At 35.6% G+C, this 14452-nt stretch overlaps 1 protein-coding gene and 1 long non-coding RNA gene across 2 annotated transcripts in view; one reads left to right on the top strand and one right to left on the bottom strand.

Annotated features, from left to right (window-relative positions):
- The window catches only part of KIAA0825 (KIAA0825 ortholog), a 427876-nt gene that overhangs the window by 113916 nt on the left and 299508 nt on the right, over positions 1-14452 (top strand). The window contains exons 10-11 of the mRNA XM_060201180.1: positions 5232-5422; positions 7714-7896. Of these exons, the coding sequence (XP_060057163.1) occupies positions 5232-5422; positions 7714-7896 (374 nt within the window). The remainder of the gene's footprint in view (positions 1-5231; positions 5423-7713; positions 7897-14452) is intronic.
- Positions 42-2187, bottom strand: LOC132541203 (uncharacterized). Its single transcript, XR_009552374.1, has 3 exons — positions 2168-2187; positions 1545-1660; positions 42-899 (listed from the first exon to the last, which is right to left on the bottom strand). It is a non-coding gene; the product is annotated as an uncharacterized LOC132541203 (long non-coding RNA).

Here is a 14452-nt window from a genome sequence, read left to right as displayed (position 1 = left end):
ATTTGCAAAGGAACCAAGTAGAGATATCCCTGCATTAGTTTCTTGTTCTACAATTCCATCTATATTTGATAAGCATGTTATTAAGTTTCTCACTATTTTCTTCTCATATCATATTCTTGTACTTTAAGACCCACTTCATTTATAGCTTACATTTTATTCATTTAAGCCATATATATTTTAAGTTCTATTACTTTACTTTATAAGACAGAGAGAGATTGAAAGGGAGAGAGACAGAGAGACAACCCCAGCACTGTCTAACTACTCATGCAGTTTCCCCCCTGCAAGTGGGGAGGAGAGGCTTGAACCTGGGTCTTTGTGCACTGTAATGTGTGTGCTCACCCAGGTTTACCATCATCCATCCCATTAAGCCATATCTTAAACTACAAGATGTCTACTCAGTTATAACCCTCACCACAGCATCAGCAAATGCAGATCAATTAAAATGAGCTTCCCTTCCCTAAATCCTATGGATTATACATAAACCATAGTATTTGAAAATCCTTAGTGTGATTCCGAGCAGGGTGAAACACTTTTTTTAGATTTTTTTTTAAATTTATATAATGAAGATATTGATAAGACCATAGGGTAAGAGGGGCACATTTCCACGCAATTCCCACCACCAGAACTCTCATCCCCTCCCTTGAAAGCTTTCCTATTCTTTAGCCCTTTGGGAGAATGAACCCGGGATCATTATGGGATGCAGAAGGTGGAAGGTCTGGCTTCTGTAGTTGCTTCTCTGCTGAACCTGGGCATTGGCAGGTGGATCCATACTCCCAGCCTGTCTCTCTCTTTTACTAGTGGAGCAGGGCTCTGGAGAGTTGGGGATCCAGGACATACTGGTGGGGTTGTCTGCCCAGGGAAGTCAGGTTGGCATCATGGTAGCATCTGAAACCTGGTGACTGAAAAAGAGTTAAGATATAAAGCAGAACAAATTGTTGACTAATCATGAACCTAAAGGCAAGAATATTGCAGATGAAGATTTAGAGGTCTCCATTTTGGAAAAAGCTAGTAGGTCTATTTTAGGTATATTCCAAAAGGCCCATGACTTTACTAGTTTTTGCCTGAGTCTGACAGCTAACATGCAGGTAGATCCAAGGCATTGTCTGGGGAGATGGTGTCATAGTTGGAAAAAGGTCTAGAAAGCTGGATCAGGGAAGAGAGCAGCTCCCAAATATGGGAAAGTGAAACACTTTTAATATCTTAATTGGCAATCAAGGTGCTTAAAAACATCATCACTCAAAGCTGGTGTCACTAGCTTTTCCAGTTTACCCTGTCCTCCAAATTGAAGGATATACCAGAGTTCTGTTCATTCCAGCCACTCCTGGTTCCTTCTTGACACTGAAGGTTCTGATGGTTCCATTTATGCCAAAGTTATTATCATAATAAATGTTACCACAACAGGGTGGGCAGCTAATAGAAGCCCCCTTAAAGGACTTTTCACTTTTTCGAAGACTATTTCATCTCTCTTTTAAAGGCCCTTCCTAGATAGTTTTTTTTTTCTTTTTGCAAGAACATCTGTATAGGGTTTTCCAAACCTGACATACTTCAAACATTAGCAAGCAGAATGAGGAGAAAGTGGTATGGTACAGCTGGCAGCCTAAGATAAGAATGAGAGTATCGTTCTTCCCTCTCCTGGCAGCATCACCGTTTCCTTATTTGCCTTGAGATAAACATAGTGGTTGAAAATTAATCTATCTCATATTTCAAACTATTTCAATATGTCGGTGTACTAATGAGCGATTTTATATTTTCATTGAAAAACAGGTATTAGTTCACTATATGTCCAAAATAGAGGTATGATATTTCTCTTATGCAAATTGAGAGCTAGAAGAGTTGTACAGCATAAATAATAAGTGGAAGCATTGAGAACCTGCTATTCAAGTTACTAAGTTTTTTTTTTTAAAGCAAATTACCATGTAAGACTCAGCTTTTAGATCTTATGACAAGGCTTTAGCTTCAAAGACAGAAATAATGAGATAGTTACCCTTTGATTACATGGTACTGTAGCTTCCGTATACTTACGTGGTCAGTAGTTACAGTTTAATTGCAGAGTTAGTGGTTGATATTTATGCTCAGAAAAATAAAGTGAAACTGCTTTTCTATTTACCAAAAATAAGAACCTCCTAAAAATAGCACAGATTTTAAACTGTTTTGACAATAGGAATACCTGACATGGTTTAATCCTGCTTGCTGCACCCCTTTCTCCTCCTCTTCCCATTATTCTTACTGAATTGTGAAACAGGACAAGTATGTTTTTGGCAGGGCTGTTTTGAAAGGAGAGAAGATGAAATCTTCTTTACTGGAGGCAGAGTAGGATAAAGATCTCAGGGGAGCATACTGCCATGTGAAGAGCATAGCAGAGAAGTAGTAAAAGAATTTACAAGATATGAAGTAACATTTGCTCATGTTTTGTGATTATCAAGTGTGCCCTGGACGCGTTGTTTCCATTTTCAAAATCTAAACTGTCAGGTTGAAAGAGTCAGAGTTTGCTATCTCTCTGATGAGGTGCTTGCTGGTCATATGGCATGATGGGTGTTCAGATTACATTTTTAAAATCAAGATTTTAGTATAGTTGACATCTGCTCAGTTTTAGCAACTTCTTTTTCCCAACAGTCAAAAAATAAAGAATTGTCTGTTCAAAGATAATACTAAGTGGCTTATATAATAAAGCCCAGCTGAGTGTTTCCTGATATATAATCTAAATAAAAGCTCACATCTGTTTACATTATAGGGGCTACAAAATAACTGATGTTTACTTGCAGAATACTTATGAAATGACACCAAATAGGGAAACGGGTCAAAAAATAAATGGGTCACATTTAGCTTAATGAAAATCTTTGCATTCACTGAAATGAATTGTGAGAACAATGACTTTTGAGTGTGTTTAAGTAAACATGAAGTTAACACATTAACCTATTTAAAAACCTCTAAAAATAATTTTAACGGTTTTTCATTTATTAATAAAAGTGTATTGCCACTAGGGTTATTTCTGGGATGAGATGCCTGCATGGTTATACTTTTGGTAGTTGCCTTCCCCTCTTTTTTTTTCATAGAGCATGAAAGAGAAATAGTAAGGGAGGGAGAAACAGAGAGAAGAAACAACTGCAATACTGCTCCACCACTTGTGAAGATTCTCCCCTGTAGGTGGGGACCAGAGGCTTAAATCTAGGTCCTCAAGGAGGAAAAAGTGGTCACTCAGTAGGGGAGCCCCCACCCAGCCAATTAACAGTTTTATATAAAAGTTTTTTTTAATATTTGGAAATGTATGAGAAATAATGTCTACCAGTCATTATGTCAGTTGGAATTAATTTTGGTTCTGTTAAAACACAACACACAAAGAAAATTAAACTTTATAACTAGTTTTCACTTTAAGAATTACCAGTTTTTATCATAGAAATCATAAGTACAAGAGACTGCAACTTTGCTACTTTCACATTAATTTTATAATTTTTTTAGGAAGTTTCTTTTCTTTTTATGGTTCTTGTGATTTTTGCTCTTACTATTGGGCTTCACTGCTCTGCACCAATGTTTTCAGAAAGAGTTAGGTGGGGCCATTGGAGGGCTGAGAAGGAAAGCTGTCTTAGCATCAAACCTTCCTCCAGTGAAGTGGGGGCCAGTCTGAAATCTGGGGTTAGCACATAGCAGAGAAAAACAATCTATACCATGTCCAAATGTGCTAGCTTGCTGGCCCCAGGGTTTTTTTTTTCCTTGTTTTTAGTCTATTCACTAGAGATTTTGTCAACTTTTGTAAGAAGTCCATGGTCCATATCTACTCCAGTTTGAACTTGACTCTGACATTTTGATGCCTAGACATCCCACTAATTTAAAAATGCCATTTAAAAGTCAATAGGTCACTTCATATTTATTATTATTATTACTACCGATAGAACCAATTTCTACTAATCAAAAACATTACCAGAGAAATAATGGTATATAATAAATGTAGGTTATCTTTTAGTTGGCTTTTGTTAAAGAAATATATGCAGTGGCAAACAATTTGAATCAAAGAGAATTACTATGAGATAAATGGGAAGTTTTACTAGTATGGCTTCTGATATAGTAACATAATTAGGGTAATGCTTGAATATCTGCTCCTTTTTTAAAATAATACTTTGGTTTGACTTAAAATGAGGTCAAAGGATTAGAAATCCTCCCTGAGAGCTTGTTAACTAATTAATGCTTGTAAATTACTTGGGGCTACCTTTTAATTTCAGGCTTTTCCCCTTGGTAGTGGCCATTGTTAGGTCTTCCTCTGTGGTGTCAATGAAAATTGACACACGAATAGATCTTCAATAGGAAGGAAAGGAATAAAGAATATGGCCCCTTGGAAGTATGAAGTGCTATAAAAATACTAAGAAAGTCTTGCCACTTGCCTAAAATATTATAAAATTGAGTGTGGTGGTATCTGGTATCATAACTGTTGTTTCTATATCATGGATGATAGGTCATAATATAATATAATCTGTTATGACCCATCCTGTGGTTACATGCATGTTGATAAACTTACAGTATGTAAGTTTAAGTTTCATCCTGCCATTATTATCACGTTACATATGAAACATTTATAAAATTACCTCATAGATGCTAGTAGTGTAGAAAATACACACTCATAATTTAAATAGTTAAGCTTTAATTTCAGAAGAATCAATTCATGTTCTTTTTTAAAAGCTTTTTTATTCTATTTATTTATTGGAGAGAGACAGTCAGAAATTGAAAGGAAAAAAAAAAGAAATTGAGAGGGAAGGTGAAGAGAGAAAGAGAGAGAGAAAGGGAGAGAGACACCTGTAGACCTGCTTCACCACTCGCAAAGCTTTCCCCGTGCAGGTGGGGACTAGGACTGGGGGCTTGAACCTGGGTCCTTGCGCATATGCACTCAACCAGGCACGCCACTGCCTGGCGCCAATGCAGGATCTTAAACTAGCATAACTTGTTCTACAGTTATAAAATTGATTGTCCAAAAGTAAATTTTAAGTTCTAGGCCAGGAGTAGGTAAATGAAGGATAAACTAGATTATATGCTTGTGTTCTGGTTTTGCTCAAGACTATCTGGTCTTATCATTGACGGAAAACATATGTTTCTTTGTCAGTGAGGATATTTTACATTTTGTCAAAAATTTTTTGTGGTCATCTAGTGTATCAAACTCGGCTATTTCTTTTCTAATTAGATTCATAGAAAGTAAACTCACATTTTGGAAGATGTGACTATTGCTTTATGTGTGGTAATTTTGCCAGGGGGAAAGATGTTCCTTTTCACTCCAGACATGGCATTATTTCCTCTGGACTCTTCGTCATGATCTGTGGGCCATCCTGCCCCCTAAGTTAGCCCAGGAGATTCTGGCAAAAGTGCTGGAGAGATGTTTGAGTTTCTTGGTCTCCAGATATGCTTGGTCGCATCCCACTTATAAGAGAACTCCACAGATAAGGTAATTGTTTCTGTAAAAACTGTTGGCTTTTCCAGAAGATGTTTTCATTTAAAAATTTTGCATTTTATAAAGTAAAATGTAATTCTGAATCTTATGACATAATTTCTTGTATACTTAACATGCTTCTAACTAACATGAGAAAGGAAATTATATAAAATTCTCTTGATATATAAGTTCAAGGTAGAATGTGAATCAACATAACTTTACTCTTGTTAATATCTATAGAGCCTACTCACATCTAAAAGTAATTCCGAATGTAACTATAATCTAGCATATACACAAGTTCACAGATACAAAGGAAAAATTAAGGTACTTAAGTATAGAAAAACATGATATGATAAAATAGTTCATTTGAATTTGAGATTCTGGACAAACAGAATAATGTAGTTAATCTTCATTAGAGAAGCTCCTTTACTTTAATCACTTTTTTCTTAGTATATTCTAATTGCTTCTTTTTATTTTTTACTGAAAGCAAGTTCAAGAAATGTGAAATCACAGAAAATGAGTGGCAGTCACTGAGAACTAAATATTGAATTGTCCAATCCTATAAGTTGTCTAGGCAATGAATGTTAAATATGTTTCCATAACAAAAATGTCTATGTGAAAGAATACACTTGTTTTATAAATATTATGACTATATGATTAAAATCTCCTTTCTAGGTATAATTGATTCATTTTAGGAGAAACCATCAGAGTGCAGTCTTTTTTTTTTTTTTTTTTTTGCAGTCAGAATCATTTCCTGATCATGTTCTTGTAAAGAATTTGAAGGGCATTTAGGTCCTGCTACAGTGTTTCATATATATGGTATTTTGTACAAGCTGTTTTGAATTACTGACCAACCAGTAATTTTTTGGGGGGTGGGGTGGGGGAAGACTATGAAGAACAGATGGAAATTATCTTTCTTTTTTTCTCTTTTTTTCTTTTTGTCTCCAGGTTTATCACTGGGGCTTGGCACTGGCACTATGAATCCACTGCTCCTGGCAACCATTTTTTTTTTTTTTAGATAGGACAGAGAGAAATTGAGAGGGGTGGAGAAGACAGAGAGGAGAAGAGAAAGATAGACACCTGCAGACCTGCTTCACCGCCTGTGAAGCGACTCATCTGCAGGTGGGAATCCGGAGGCTCCAACCAGGATCCTTGAGCTGGTCCTTGCGCTTAGTATTATGTGTGCTTAACCTGGTGTGCCACCACTTGGCCCCCTGAAATTTTCTTTTTAAGAATAATAGATCATTTCTTTTTAGCATAATTTTTAGCATAAATCACTTTTGACTTTGAGGTTACAAGTTATTATGAGATTTTTTTTGTAATTTTGTAATTTATTTTTATTTTAATGAGAGAAAGAGAAAGAGAATAAGAAAGGAAGGAAGGAAGGAAGGAAGGAAGGAAGGAAGAAAGGAAGAAAGAAAGAAAGAAAGAAAGAAAGAAAGAAAGAAAGAAAGAAAGAAAGAAAGAAGAGGAAGACCAATACACTGCTAAGCTCTGGCTTATGATGTTTTTTGGGATTGAACCTGGGACCTTGGTGCAGGCATGAGAGCCTTTTGCATTACCATTATGCTGTCTTCCCAGTCCCTATTATGAAATGTTTATGAAATAAAATTCACTAATAGTTCTTGAAGGCTAACTTCTATAAAGACTTGGTTTTTATTTTATGGTTAGGTATATAAAATGCTGTGCTAAACTAGAGTTATTACAGTTTTTAAAAAGCAAAACAAAAAATCTTTATATGAATGGTTAATCCTAAATCACCATTATTGTAGAAATCAGATTATGTGCATATTTATTATTGTGTACACGTATATATTTGAATTTGAAATTGATTATCAATTAGTGTAAGTGGATACAAAGTGCATTTAAGCTTTACCAGAGGTTATTATTGATGCTTTTTAATATTTTTACTTCCAACTATCATATAACAAAAATAAATAGTCATTTATCTAAATTGCTAAATACAAAATCGATCTTATATAAATTAATTGTGTAGATATGAAATTTTGTGTTGAATGTTGTTTTTAATTATGTCAAAGCTTATTTGTCATAGAAGCTACTTCTAAATTTATATTTTCTGGGCCAACAAGACAACTCACCTGTAAAGATGTCTGTTTGCCCTGCACGTGCTCAGGTTCCAGACCCTATTGCCTCCCCCCACCACACACACATACTAGCCTGGAACAATGAAGCTGTAGTGTAGATAATAACAAAATGAAGAAAATACTCAATACTCAATATGTATGGTAATATATATCACGCAGAAATCTTATTTTGTTTGACATTATTTTCTTTTCCTTTTATAGACTTGATGTCACGACAATTTTAATATGCACTGAGAGCATGCTATGGTCAGTGTGTACATCTGTACAAAAACTGCTGAGTCCTCATGAGTACATAGATGATACAGTTTTTAAAATTCATACCCACTGCAATAATCTGTTTACAACACTAGTCATTTTGACTTCACCATTAACCGAATTATATCAGTGAGTATGAAATATATTTTCTTTTGAGCTATAATGTTATATGAAAAATATAATTTTGTTATTTCACATTAAATAATTGTATGAAGTAGCAAGTGAAATCTTTAACTCTTTTATTTTTATTTATTTATTTTAATTTCTTTATTGGGGAACTAATGTTTTACATTTGACAGTAAATAACAATAGTTTGTACATGCATAACATTTCTCAGTTTTCCATATAACAATACAACCCCCACTAGGTCCTCTGCCATCCTTTTTGGACCTGTATTCTCCCCCCCCACCCACCCCGGAGTCTTTTACTTTGGTGCAACATGCCAATTCCAGTTCAGGTTCTACTTATGTTTTCTCTTCTAATCTTGTTTTTCACCTTCTGCCTGAGAGTGAGATCATCCCATATTCATTCTTCTGTTTCTGACTTATTTCACTGAACATGAATTTTTCAAGGTCCATCCAAGATCGGCTGAAAACAGTGAAGTCACCATTTTTTATAGCTGAGTAGTATTCCATTGTGTATATATACCACAACAACAAGTGAAATTTTTGGAAGTGCATTTTGATATTTTAGCTAATACTGACCAGTAAGACTTCTATTCCAACAAAATTTTGAGTACTCTGTTATGTATTTATTGGTCAATTGTATTCATTTGCTAAAAGTTGTAACACAATTTTGAGCTTCATTATCTGAGTTGAACTGTTTAAATAATTAGATTATACTAATTGGTTGGTTATTCCATTCATAGCCAGATACTTCACCTTTTTTTTTTTTTTTGTAATTTTGTATTATCATTTTTACTGGAAAGTTACTGGCTTCAGTGCAGTTGATACATGAGTATAATCTAAGATGCTGGGGCTTGATGCCTGCACCACGATCCACTGCTCCTGGAGGCTATTTTTTTCCCTTTTGTTGCCCTTGTTTTATTGTTGTTTTGGTTATTATTATTGTTGTTATTGTTGTTGGATAGGACCGAGAGAAATGGAGAGAGGAGGGGAAGACAGAGAGGGGAGAGAAAGAAAGACACCTGCAGACCTGCTTCACCGCTTGTGTAGCAACTCCTCTGCAGGTGTGGAGCTGGAGGCTGGAACCAGGATCCTTAAGCTGGTCTTTGTGCTTTGTGCCATGTGTGCTTAACCCACTGTGCTACCGCCTGACCCCAGAAAAAAATTTCTATTGGCTTTTTGATCTTAAACTTTTTTCTTTTGTATTTTTATTTAATGTAATTTGATGTTTAAAAAAATTCATTGAATAGTGCCAGAAGCTGACTCATCTAGAAAAGTGCACAATTTGCCATGGGCAAGGACCAGGGTTTGAACTTCCAGCCACCACATGGGAATCCTACCTGAAGCAAGCTTCACATGTGGTGCAGTGGTGCTGTAGTGTCTCTCCTGTGTCGGTCTCTTTCCCTCACTGTCACTCACACTTTATTTTAAAAAGGAAGATACAAAGAGAAAGAAAGGAAGGAAAGAAGGGAGGGAAGGCGGGTGGGAGGGAAGGAGCCCACTATGAGCAACGGATCATGGAGATGCAGAGTCCCAGCTTTGAACTTAGTGGAAGATATAATACTGATAATAATTAATCTTAAAAAAGGTTTCAGTCGGGCGGTAGCGCAGCGGGTTAAGCGCAGGTGGCATGAAGCCCAAGGACCAGCATAAGGATCCCGTTTTGAGCCCTTGGCTCCCCACCTGTAGGGGAATCGCTTCACAGGCGGTGAAGTAGGTCTGCAGGTGTCTATCTTTCTCTCCCCTTCTCTGTTATCCCCTCCTCTCTCCATTTCTCTCTGTCCTATCCAACAACGACAACATCAATAATAACTACAACAATAAAACAAGGGCAACAAAAGGGAACAAACAAATAAATAACAAAGAATTCAGTAAAAAAAAAAAAAAAAAAAGCTTACTTGGCTAGCATACTGTTTTGCCATGTGCATGACCCAGTTCCTTGGCTGATCACGACCCCATTGAATGAAATTTCTGTACCTCCTTTTCTGTCTCATTGTCTTGCTCTTTCTATGTAGACAAGTCAGCCCAGAGCAGTGAAACCGCAGAGATGATATCTCTCCACCCAAGTGTCTAAAATATGCACAATTCTGGGAAAAGCCTAGTGATTTCATATTGCCAGTTAACCTACCACAGATTGCATTTCTTTCTCTTTCTTTTCCTTCCTTCCTTCCTTCCTTCCTTCCTTCCTTCCTTTCTCTTTCTTTTTTTTTAAATTTTTTAATATTTATTTTATTTATTTATTCCCTTTTGTTGCCCTTGTTGTTTTATTATTGTAGTTATTATTGTTGTTGTCGTTGTTGGATAGGACAGAGAGAGAGAGAGAGAGAGAGAGAGAGAGAAAGAAAGAAAGAAAGAAAGAAAGAAAGAAAGAAAGAAAGAAAGAAAGAGAAAGGGGGAGTCGGGCGGTAGCGCAGCGGGCTAAGCGCAGGTGGCGCAAAGCACAAGGACCGGCATAAGGATCCCGGTTCGAACCCCGACTCCCCACCTGCAGGGGAGTCACTTCACAGGCGGTGAAGCAGGTCTGCAGGTGTCTATCTTTCTCTCCCCTTCTCTGTTATCCCCTCCTCTCTCCATTTCTCTCTGTCCTATCCAACAACGACAACATCAATAATAACTACAACAATAAAACAAGGGCAACAAAAGGGAACAAACAAATAAATAACAAAGAATTCAGTAAAAAAAAAAAAAAAAAAGCTCTCTCTCTCTCTCTCTTTCTTTCTTCCTTCATTTCTTTCTTTTTTTTTTCCTCCAGGGTTATTGCTGGGTCTCAGTGCCTGCGCTATAAATCCACTGCTTCTGGAGGCCATTTCCCCCCGCATTTTTTTGCCCTTATTGTTGTTGTTACTGTTGTTACTGCTGTTGTTGTTGCCGGTAGGACAGAGAAAAATTGAGAGAGGAGGGGAAGACAGAAAGAGAAAAAGGCACCTGCAAACCTGCTTCACCACCTGTGAAGCAATCCTCCTGCAGGTAGGGAGCAGGGGGCTCAAACCAGGATCCTTACATTCTTAGAGAAGTCCTTGTGCTTCGCACCATGCACGCCTAACCCACTGCACTACTGCCCGGCCCCTTCACAGATTGTATTTTTACTACTAAATTGTGTTGTCTGATCTAGTAATGGCAAGTAAAAATAGAAATAAACAATTATATTTTAAAGTGTTCAAATATTCTACTTAGCTAAATAAATAATATTTAGGGAAAGTTAACTATTTCAATTACTTTCATGGTATGCTTGACTCATATGTTTAGTATAGTAAGGGTTGAAATAAATCTTATAATAAAACAATTCCATGTCATAAAAACGTTAAAAAAATAGTCACTTTATTCCTGGAAAGCTAGATAATCTCATATCCTAGTTTTTTTGGGTAGTAAAAATTTTAGATATTTTTTATTTCTTCATATAGTTAGGTAAAGTATTTCTGCAACATTCTTTAAAAGAAGATATAAATTTTGATTTTCCATAAATTTTGAGACTTTGGTGATGGAAATTCCAAGAGCAATTAACAACTTTCATTTCAATTTCCCTATAATTTTCACCCACTCTTTAACTTTCAACAAACCCACTGTTTACAGATTGTTCCTCTGGCAACCATGCATTGAGCACTAATTTTAGAAGTGGTGGATTCTTTCAGAAAGGGAGAGAAAAGTAAGATCAATTGTCATAAGTTTGGGATTATATGCATAATGGTTCATAATCATAAAAAGCTCAAATTCTGAAGCTAATAGTAAATTTTAGTAAACTAAAATGATTTACCATAAATATTTAGAAGAAATTGCTATGCTCTTAGTTCAATGGGTCATTTCATCTAAGAGGAGGGAGGACCCTGTGAATGAACATTAGAAACAAAATTGACAAATTTCATGGATTGGTCATGGTGAGCAATATTAAATTTCATGGCTTGTCACAGATGAATAGAAAAAATTTAACCTCCCCAATGCAATTGTAAAACAAATAAATTATTATCAAAGATTGAATATTTTAATAATAATAATATTGTAATATGCATTTATTATTGTTAGCCCATGAGCCTCTGATAGATTTTTAACAAGTATCCAAGTGCTCAAATCCTTGTGATTTGTGGATTAGATATTGCACTGTAACCCTATTGAACAAATTTAAATTGCAAATTGCAAGCAGGATTCCAGAAAAACATTTTATACCAATCACACAGTTTTTTCCTCCTTTAACACAAAAAAGTGATATTGCTTTGAAATATGATAAAATGCCTAGATATATGCTAACTCTTTTTAAACATTACACAGCTCACAAATTTTAAATTTGTGTTTAATATAGATTTCCTAGAACATGAGCCTAATAGTTAAAGTTGTTTGTTTTGTTTTATTATTTATTAAGTTGTCTTGTTTCATACTGAAGAAGGGAATCTACAGGGCAGTGTGTGCCTCTTACAATGGAAATAAATATATGGGTGTTGAAAAAAATAACGCATTGACTTATTAAACTTCTTTTCACAGCCAGTTGTCATATTATTCACATTTTATTTAAAAGAATGGATCTCTCTATCTCACATTTAAAAAATTAAACTGTATTGCTTTGAGGATCAGATGTTGATAGTACTGAATTTTTTATAAACCATCCCTGACATTTGTCTATGTGATATGCCTTTTCTAAAGAGGTGATTGCCTTTATTTCAAGTGATTCTGACAGATGAACTGAATATATTTTCCTTTCTAAGTTTAGCATAGGGCCACTAAATCCCAAGACAGGAATACATGATTTAAAAATCTTTTCAGGAAGAATGAAACCTGTTTGTAAAAATGTGTGCTCTTTCAAAAAATCTCCCATGTAAATTTTCTTTAGAATATTCTTCAGCTTCTCCTCCAGGGAAAGAGAACTACTAAGAAGAAAAAAAAAATCACCATCTATGTTTTAAAATGCCTTTCACTTGTAATTCATTTGTAAAAATATGTTAAAATGCATTCAGAAGTATATTCTGTGTATATCACACGTATGCCCAGACAGTGGTTTCATGAGTAACATTTTCCATATATAGAATTTTAGTTTGAGTTTGTATATAGCAAACTTAAAAAATTAAGTCTTAGAAGTCTAGATAAATGCAGTGTGTTACAATTCAACAAATTATATTGTTTCCTTAGCCCATATGATTAAGTACAAGGGATACATGATAAGTAAGGTGATATAATCTGCTCTTAAGTAGTTTTGGAAAGTCAAATGATTAAAAGCTTTTTGAAAGTTCACTATCTCTGATATAACAGAATTTAATAGCATATAAAAATGAACTTTAGTACAAGTACCAACATGTCAGGCAAATGCTGGTGTCATTGAAAATATGTTAGACTCTTTGGGGGGGTCTTAGGGAGTCCATGCCCTATAATAGAGGAGGAAGACAGTTTGGTGGAAGGTAACTATCTTAAGGAAATGTGCCCTTGTGACAACAGTTCTGTAAATCAAAAAATTTTCATTAAGGTCATAATGAATTTGAAACATATATATATGTTTCCCAGACTATCACCATGGGATAGCAGATCCTTGGTTTCAGTTGGTATTACTCCTATGGCTTTTTTTTCTTTTCAGAATACCTTCTACATCCTCAAAATGAAAACATATATCAACACAAAGATTTATGTAATAGTTCATCATAGCATTTTTCATAATAGCATTAAGTGGAAGTAACCCAAATTTCCACTAGCTGGAGAATAGATAAACCAAATGTGACAGATCAATATAGTGGAATATTTTTTCAGTGGTAAGAAGGAATGGAATTCCGATGATTGCCACAACAGAGATGAACCACAAAAGCATTATGCTAAGTGGAAAATGCCAGACAAGAGGGCACTTATTATGATTATTATGATTGCATTTATTAGCAATGCCCCTAATAGCTATATCCATAGAGACAGGAAATAGATGAATGGATTTCAAATGCTGAGAGGAGAGAAGGCTAGTAGTACCTGGTAATAGGTGAGGTCTTCTTTTGAGTTTTAAACAGTTGTTCTAAAGTGAAGGTTATACAAATCTGTAGATATGGTAGAAAATATTTAGTTTTACACTTAACTTATGGTGGGTGACTTTTGTGAAACAAATTATGTCACTCAGTAAAGCTGTTTTAAATGACCAGACTTAATGGGAATAAAAATGCTGTACTCTGGGTTGTCATGCAGTGGGTAAAGCATTAGACTTGCAATCATGAAGTCCTGAGTTCTGAGGTCTTGAGGTTATCTAGTAGCTACAGTGATCCTCTGGTGTTCATTCCCACCCCCCCCCCCCCATCTTTTCTTTCTCCCTTTCACAACTAAATGTGTAAATTGTTAGTTAATGGGAAAAAAAATCTCACAGAATGAAAAATGAGCATGAGAGAGGTTTGTTTTTTTTTTTGCCTCCAGGGTTATCACTTGAGCTTGGTGCCTGCACTACGAATCCACTGCTTCTGGAGGCCATTTCCCCCATATTGTTCTCCTTGTTATTGTTACTGTTGCCATTTTTGTTGTTGTTGGATAGGACAGAGATAAATCGAGAAAGAAGGGGATGACAGAGAAGGGGAGAGAAAGATAGACACCTACAGACCTGCTTCACAACTCATGAA

This window comes from Erinaceus europaeus, chromosome 11 (genome assembly GCF_950295315.1).
Source record: "Erinaceus europaeus chromosome 11, mEriEur2.1, whole genome shotgun sequence".
NCBI classification, from domain to species: domain Eukaryota; kingdom Metazoa; phylum Chordata; class Mammalia; order Eulipotyphla; family Erinaceidae; genus Erinaceus; species Erinaceus europaeus.
Note: the sequence above shows the minus strand (reverse complement) of the source record. Positions and strands in the feature narration are given on the sequence as shown.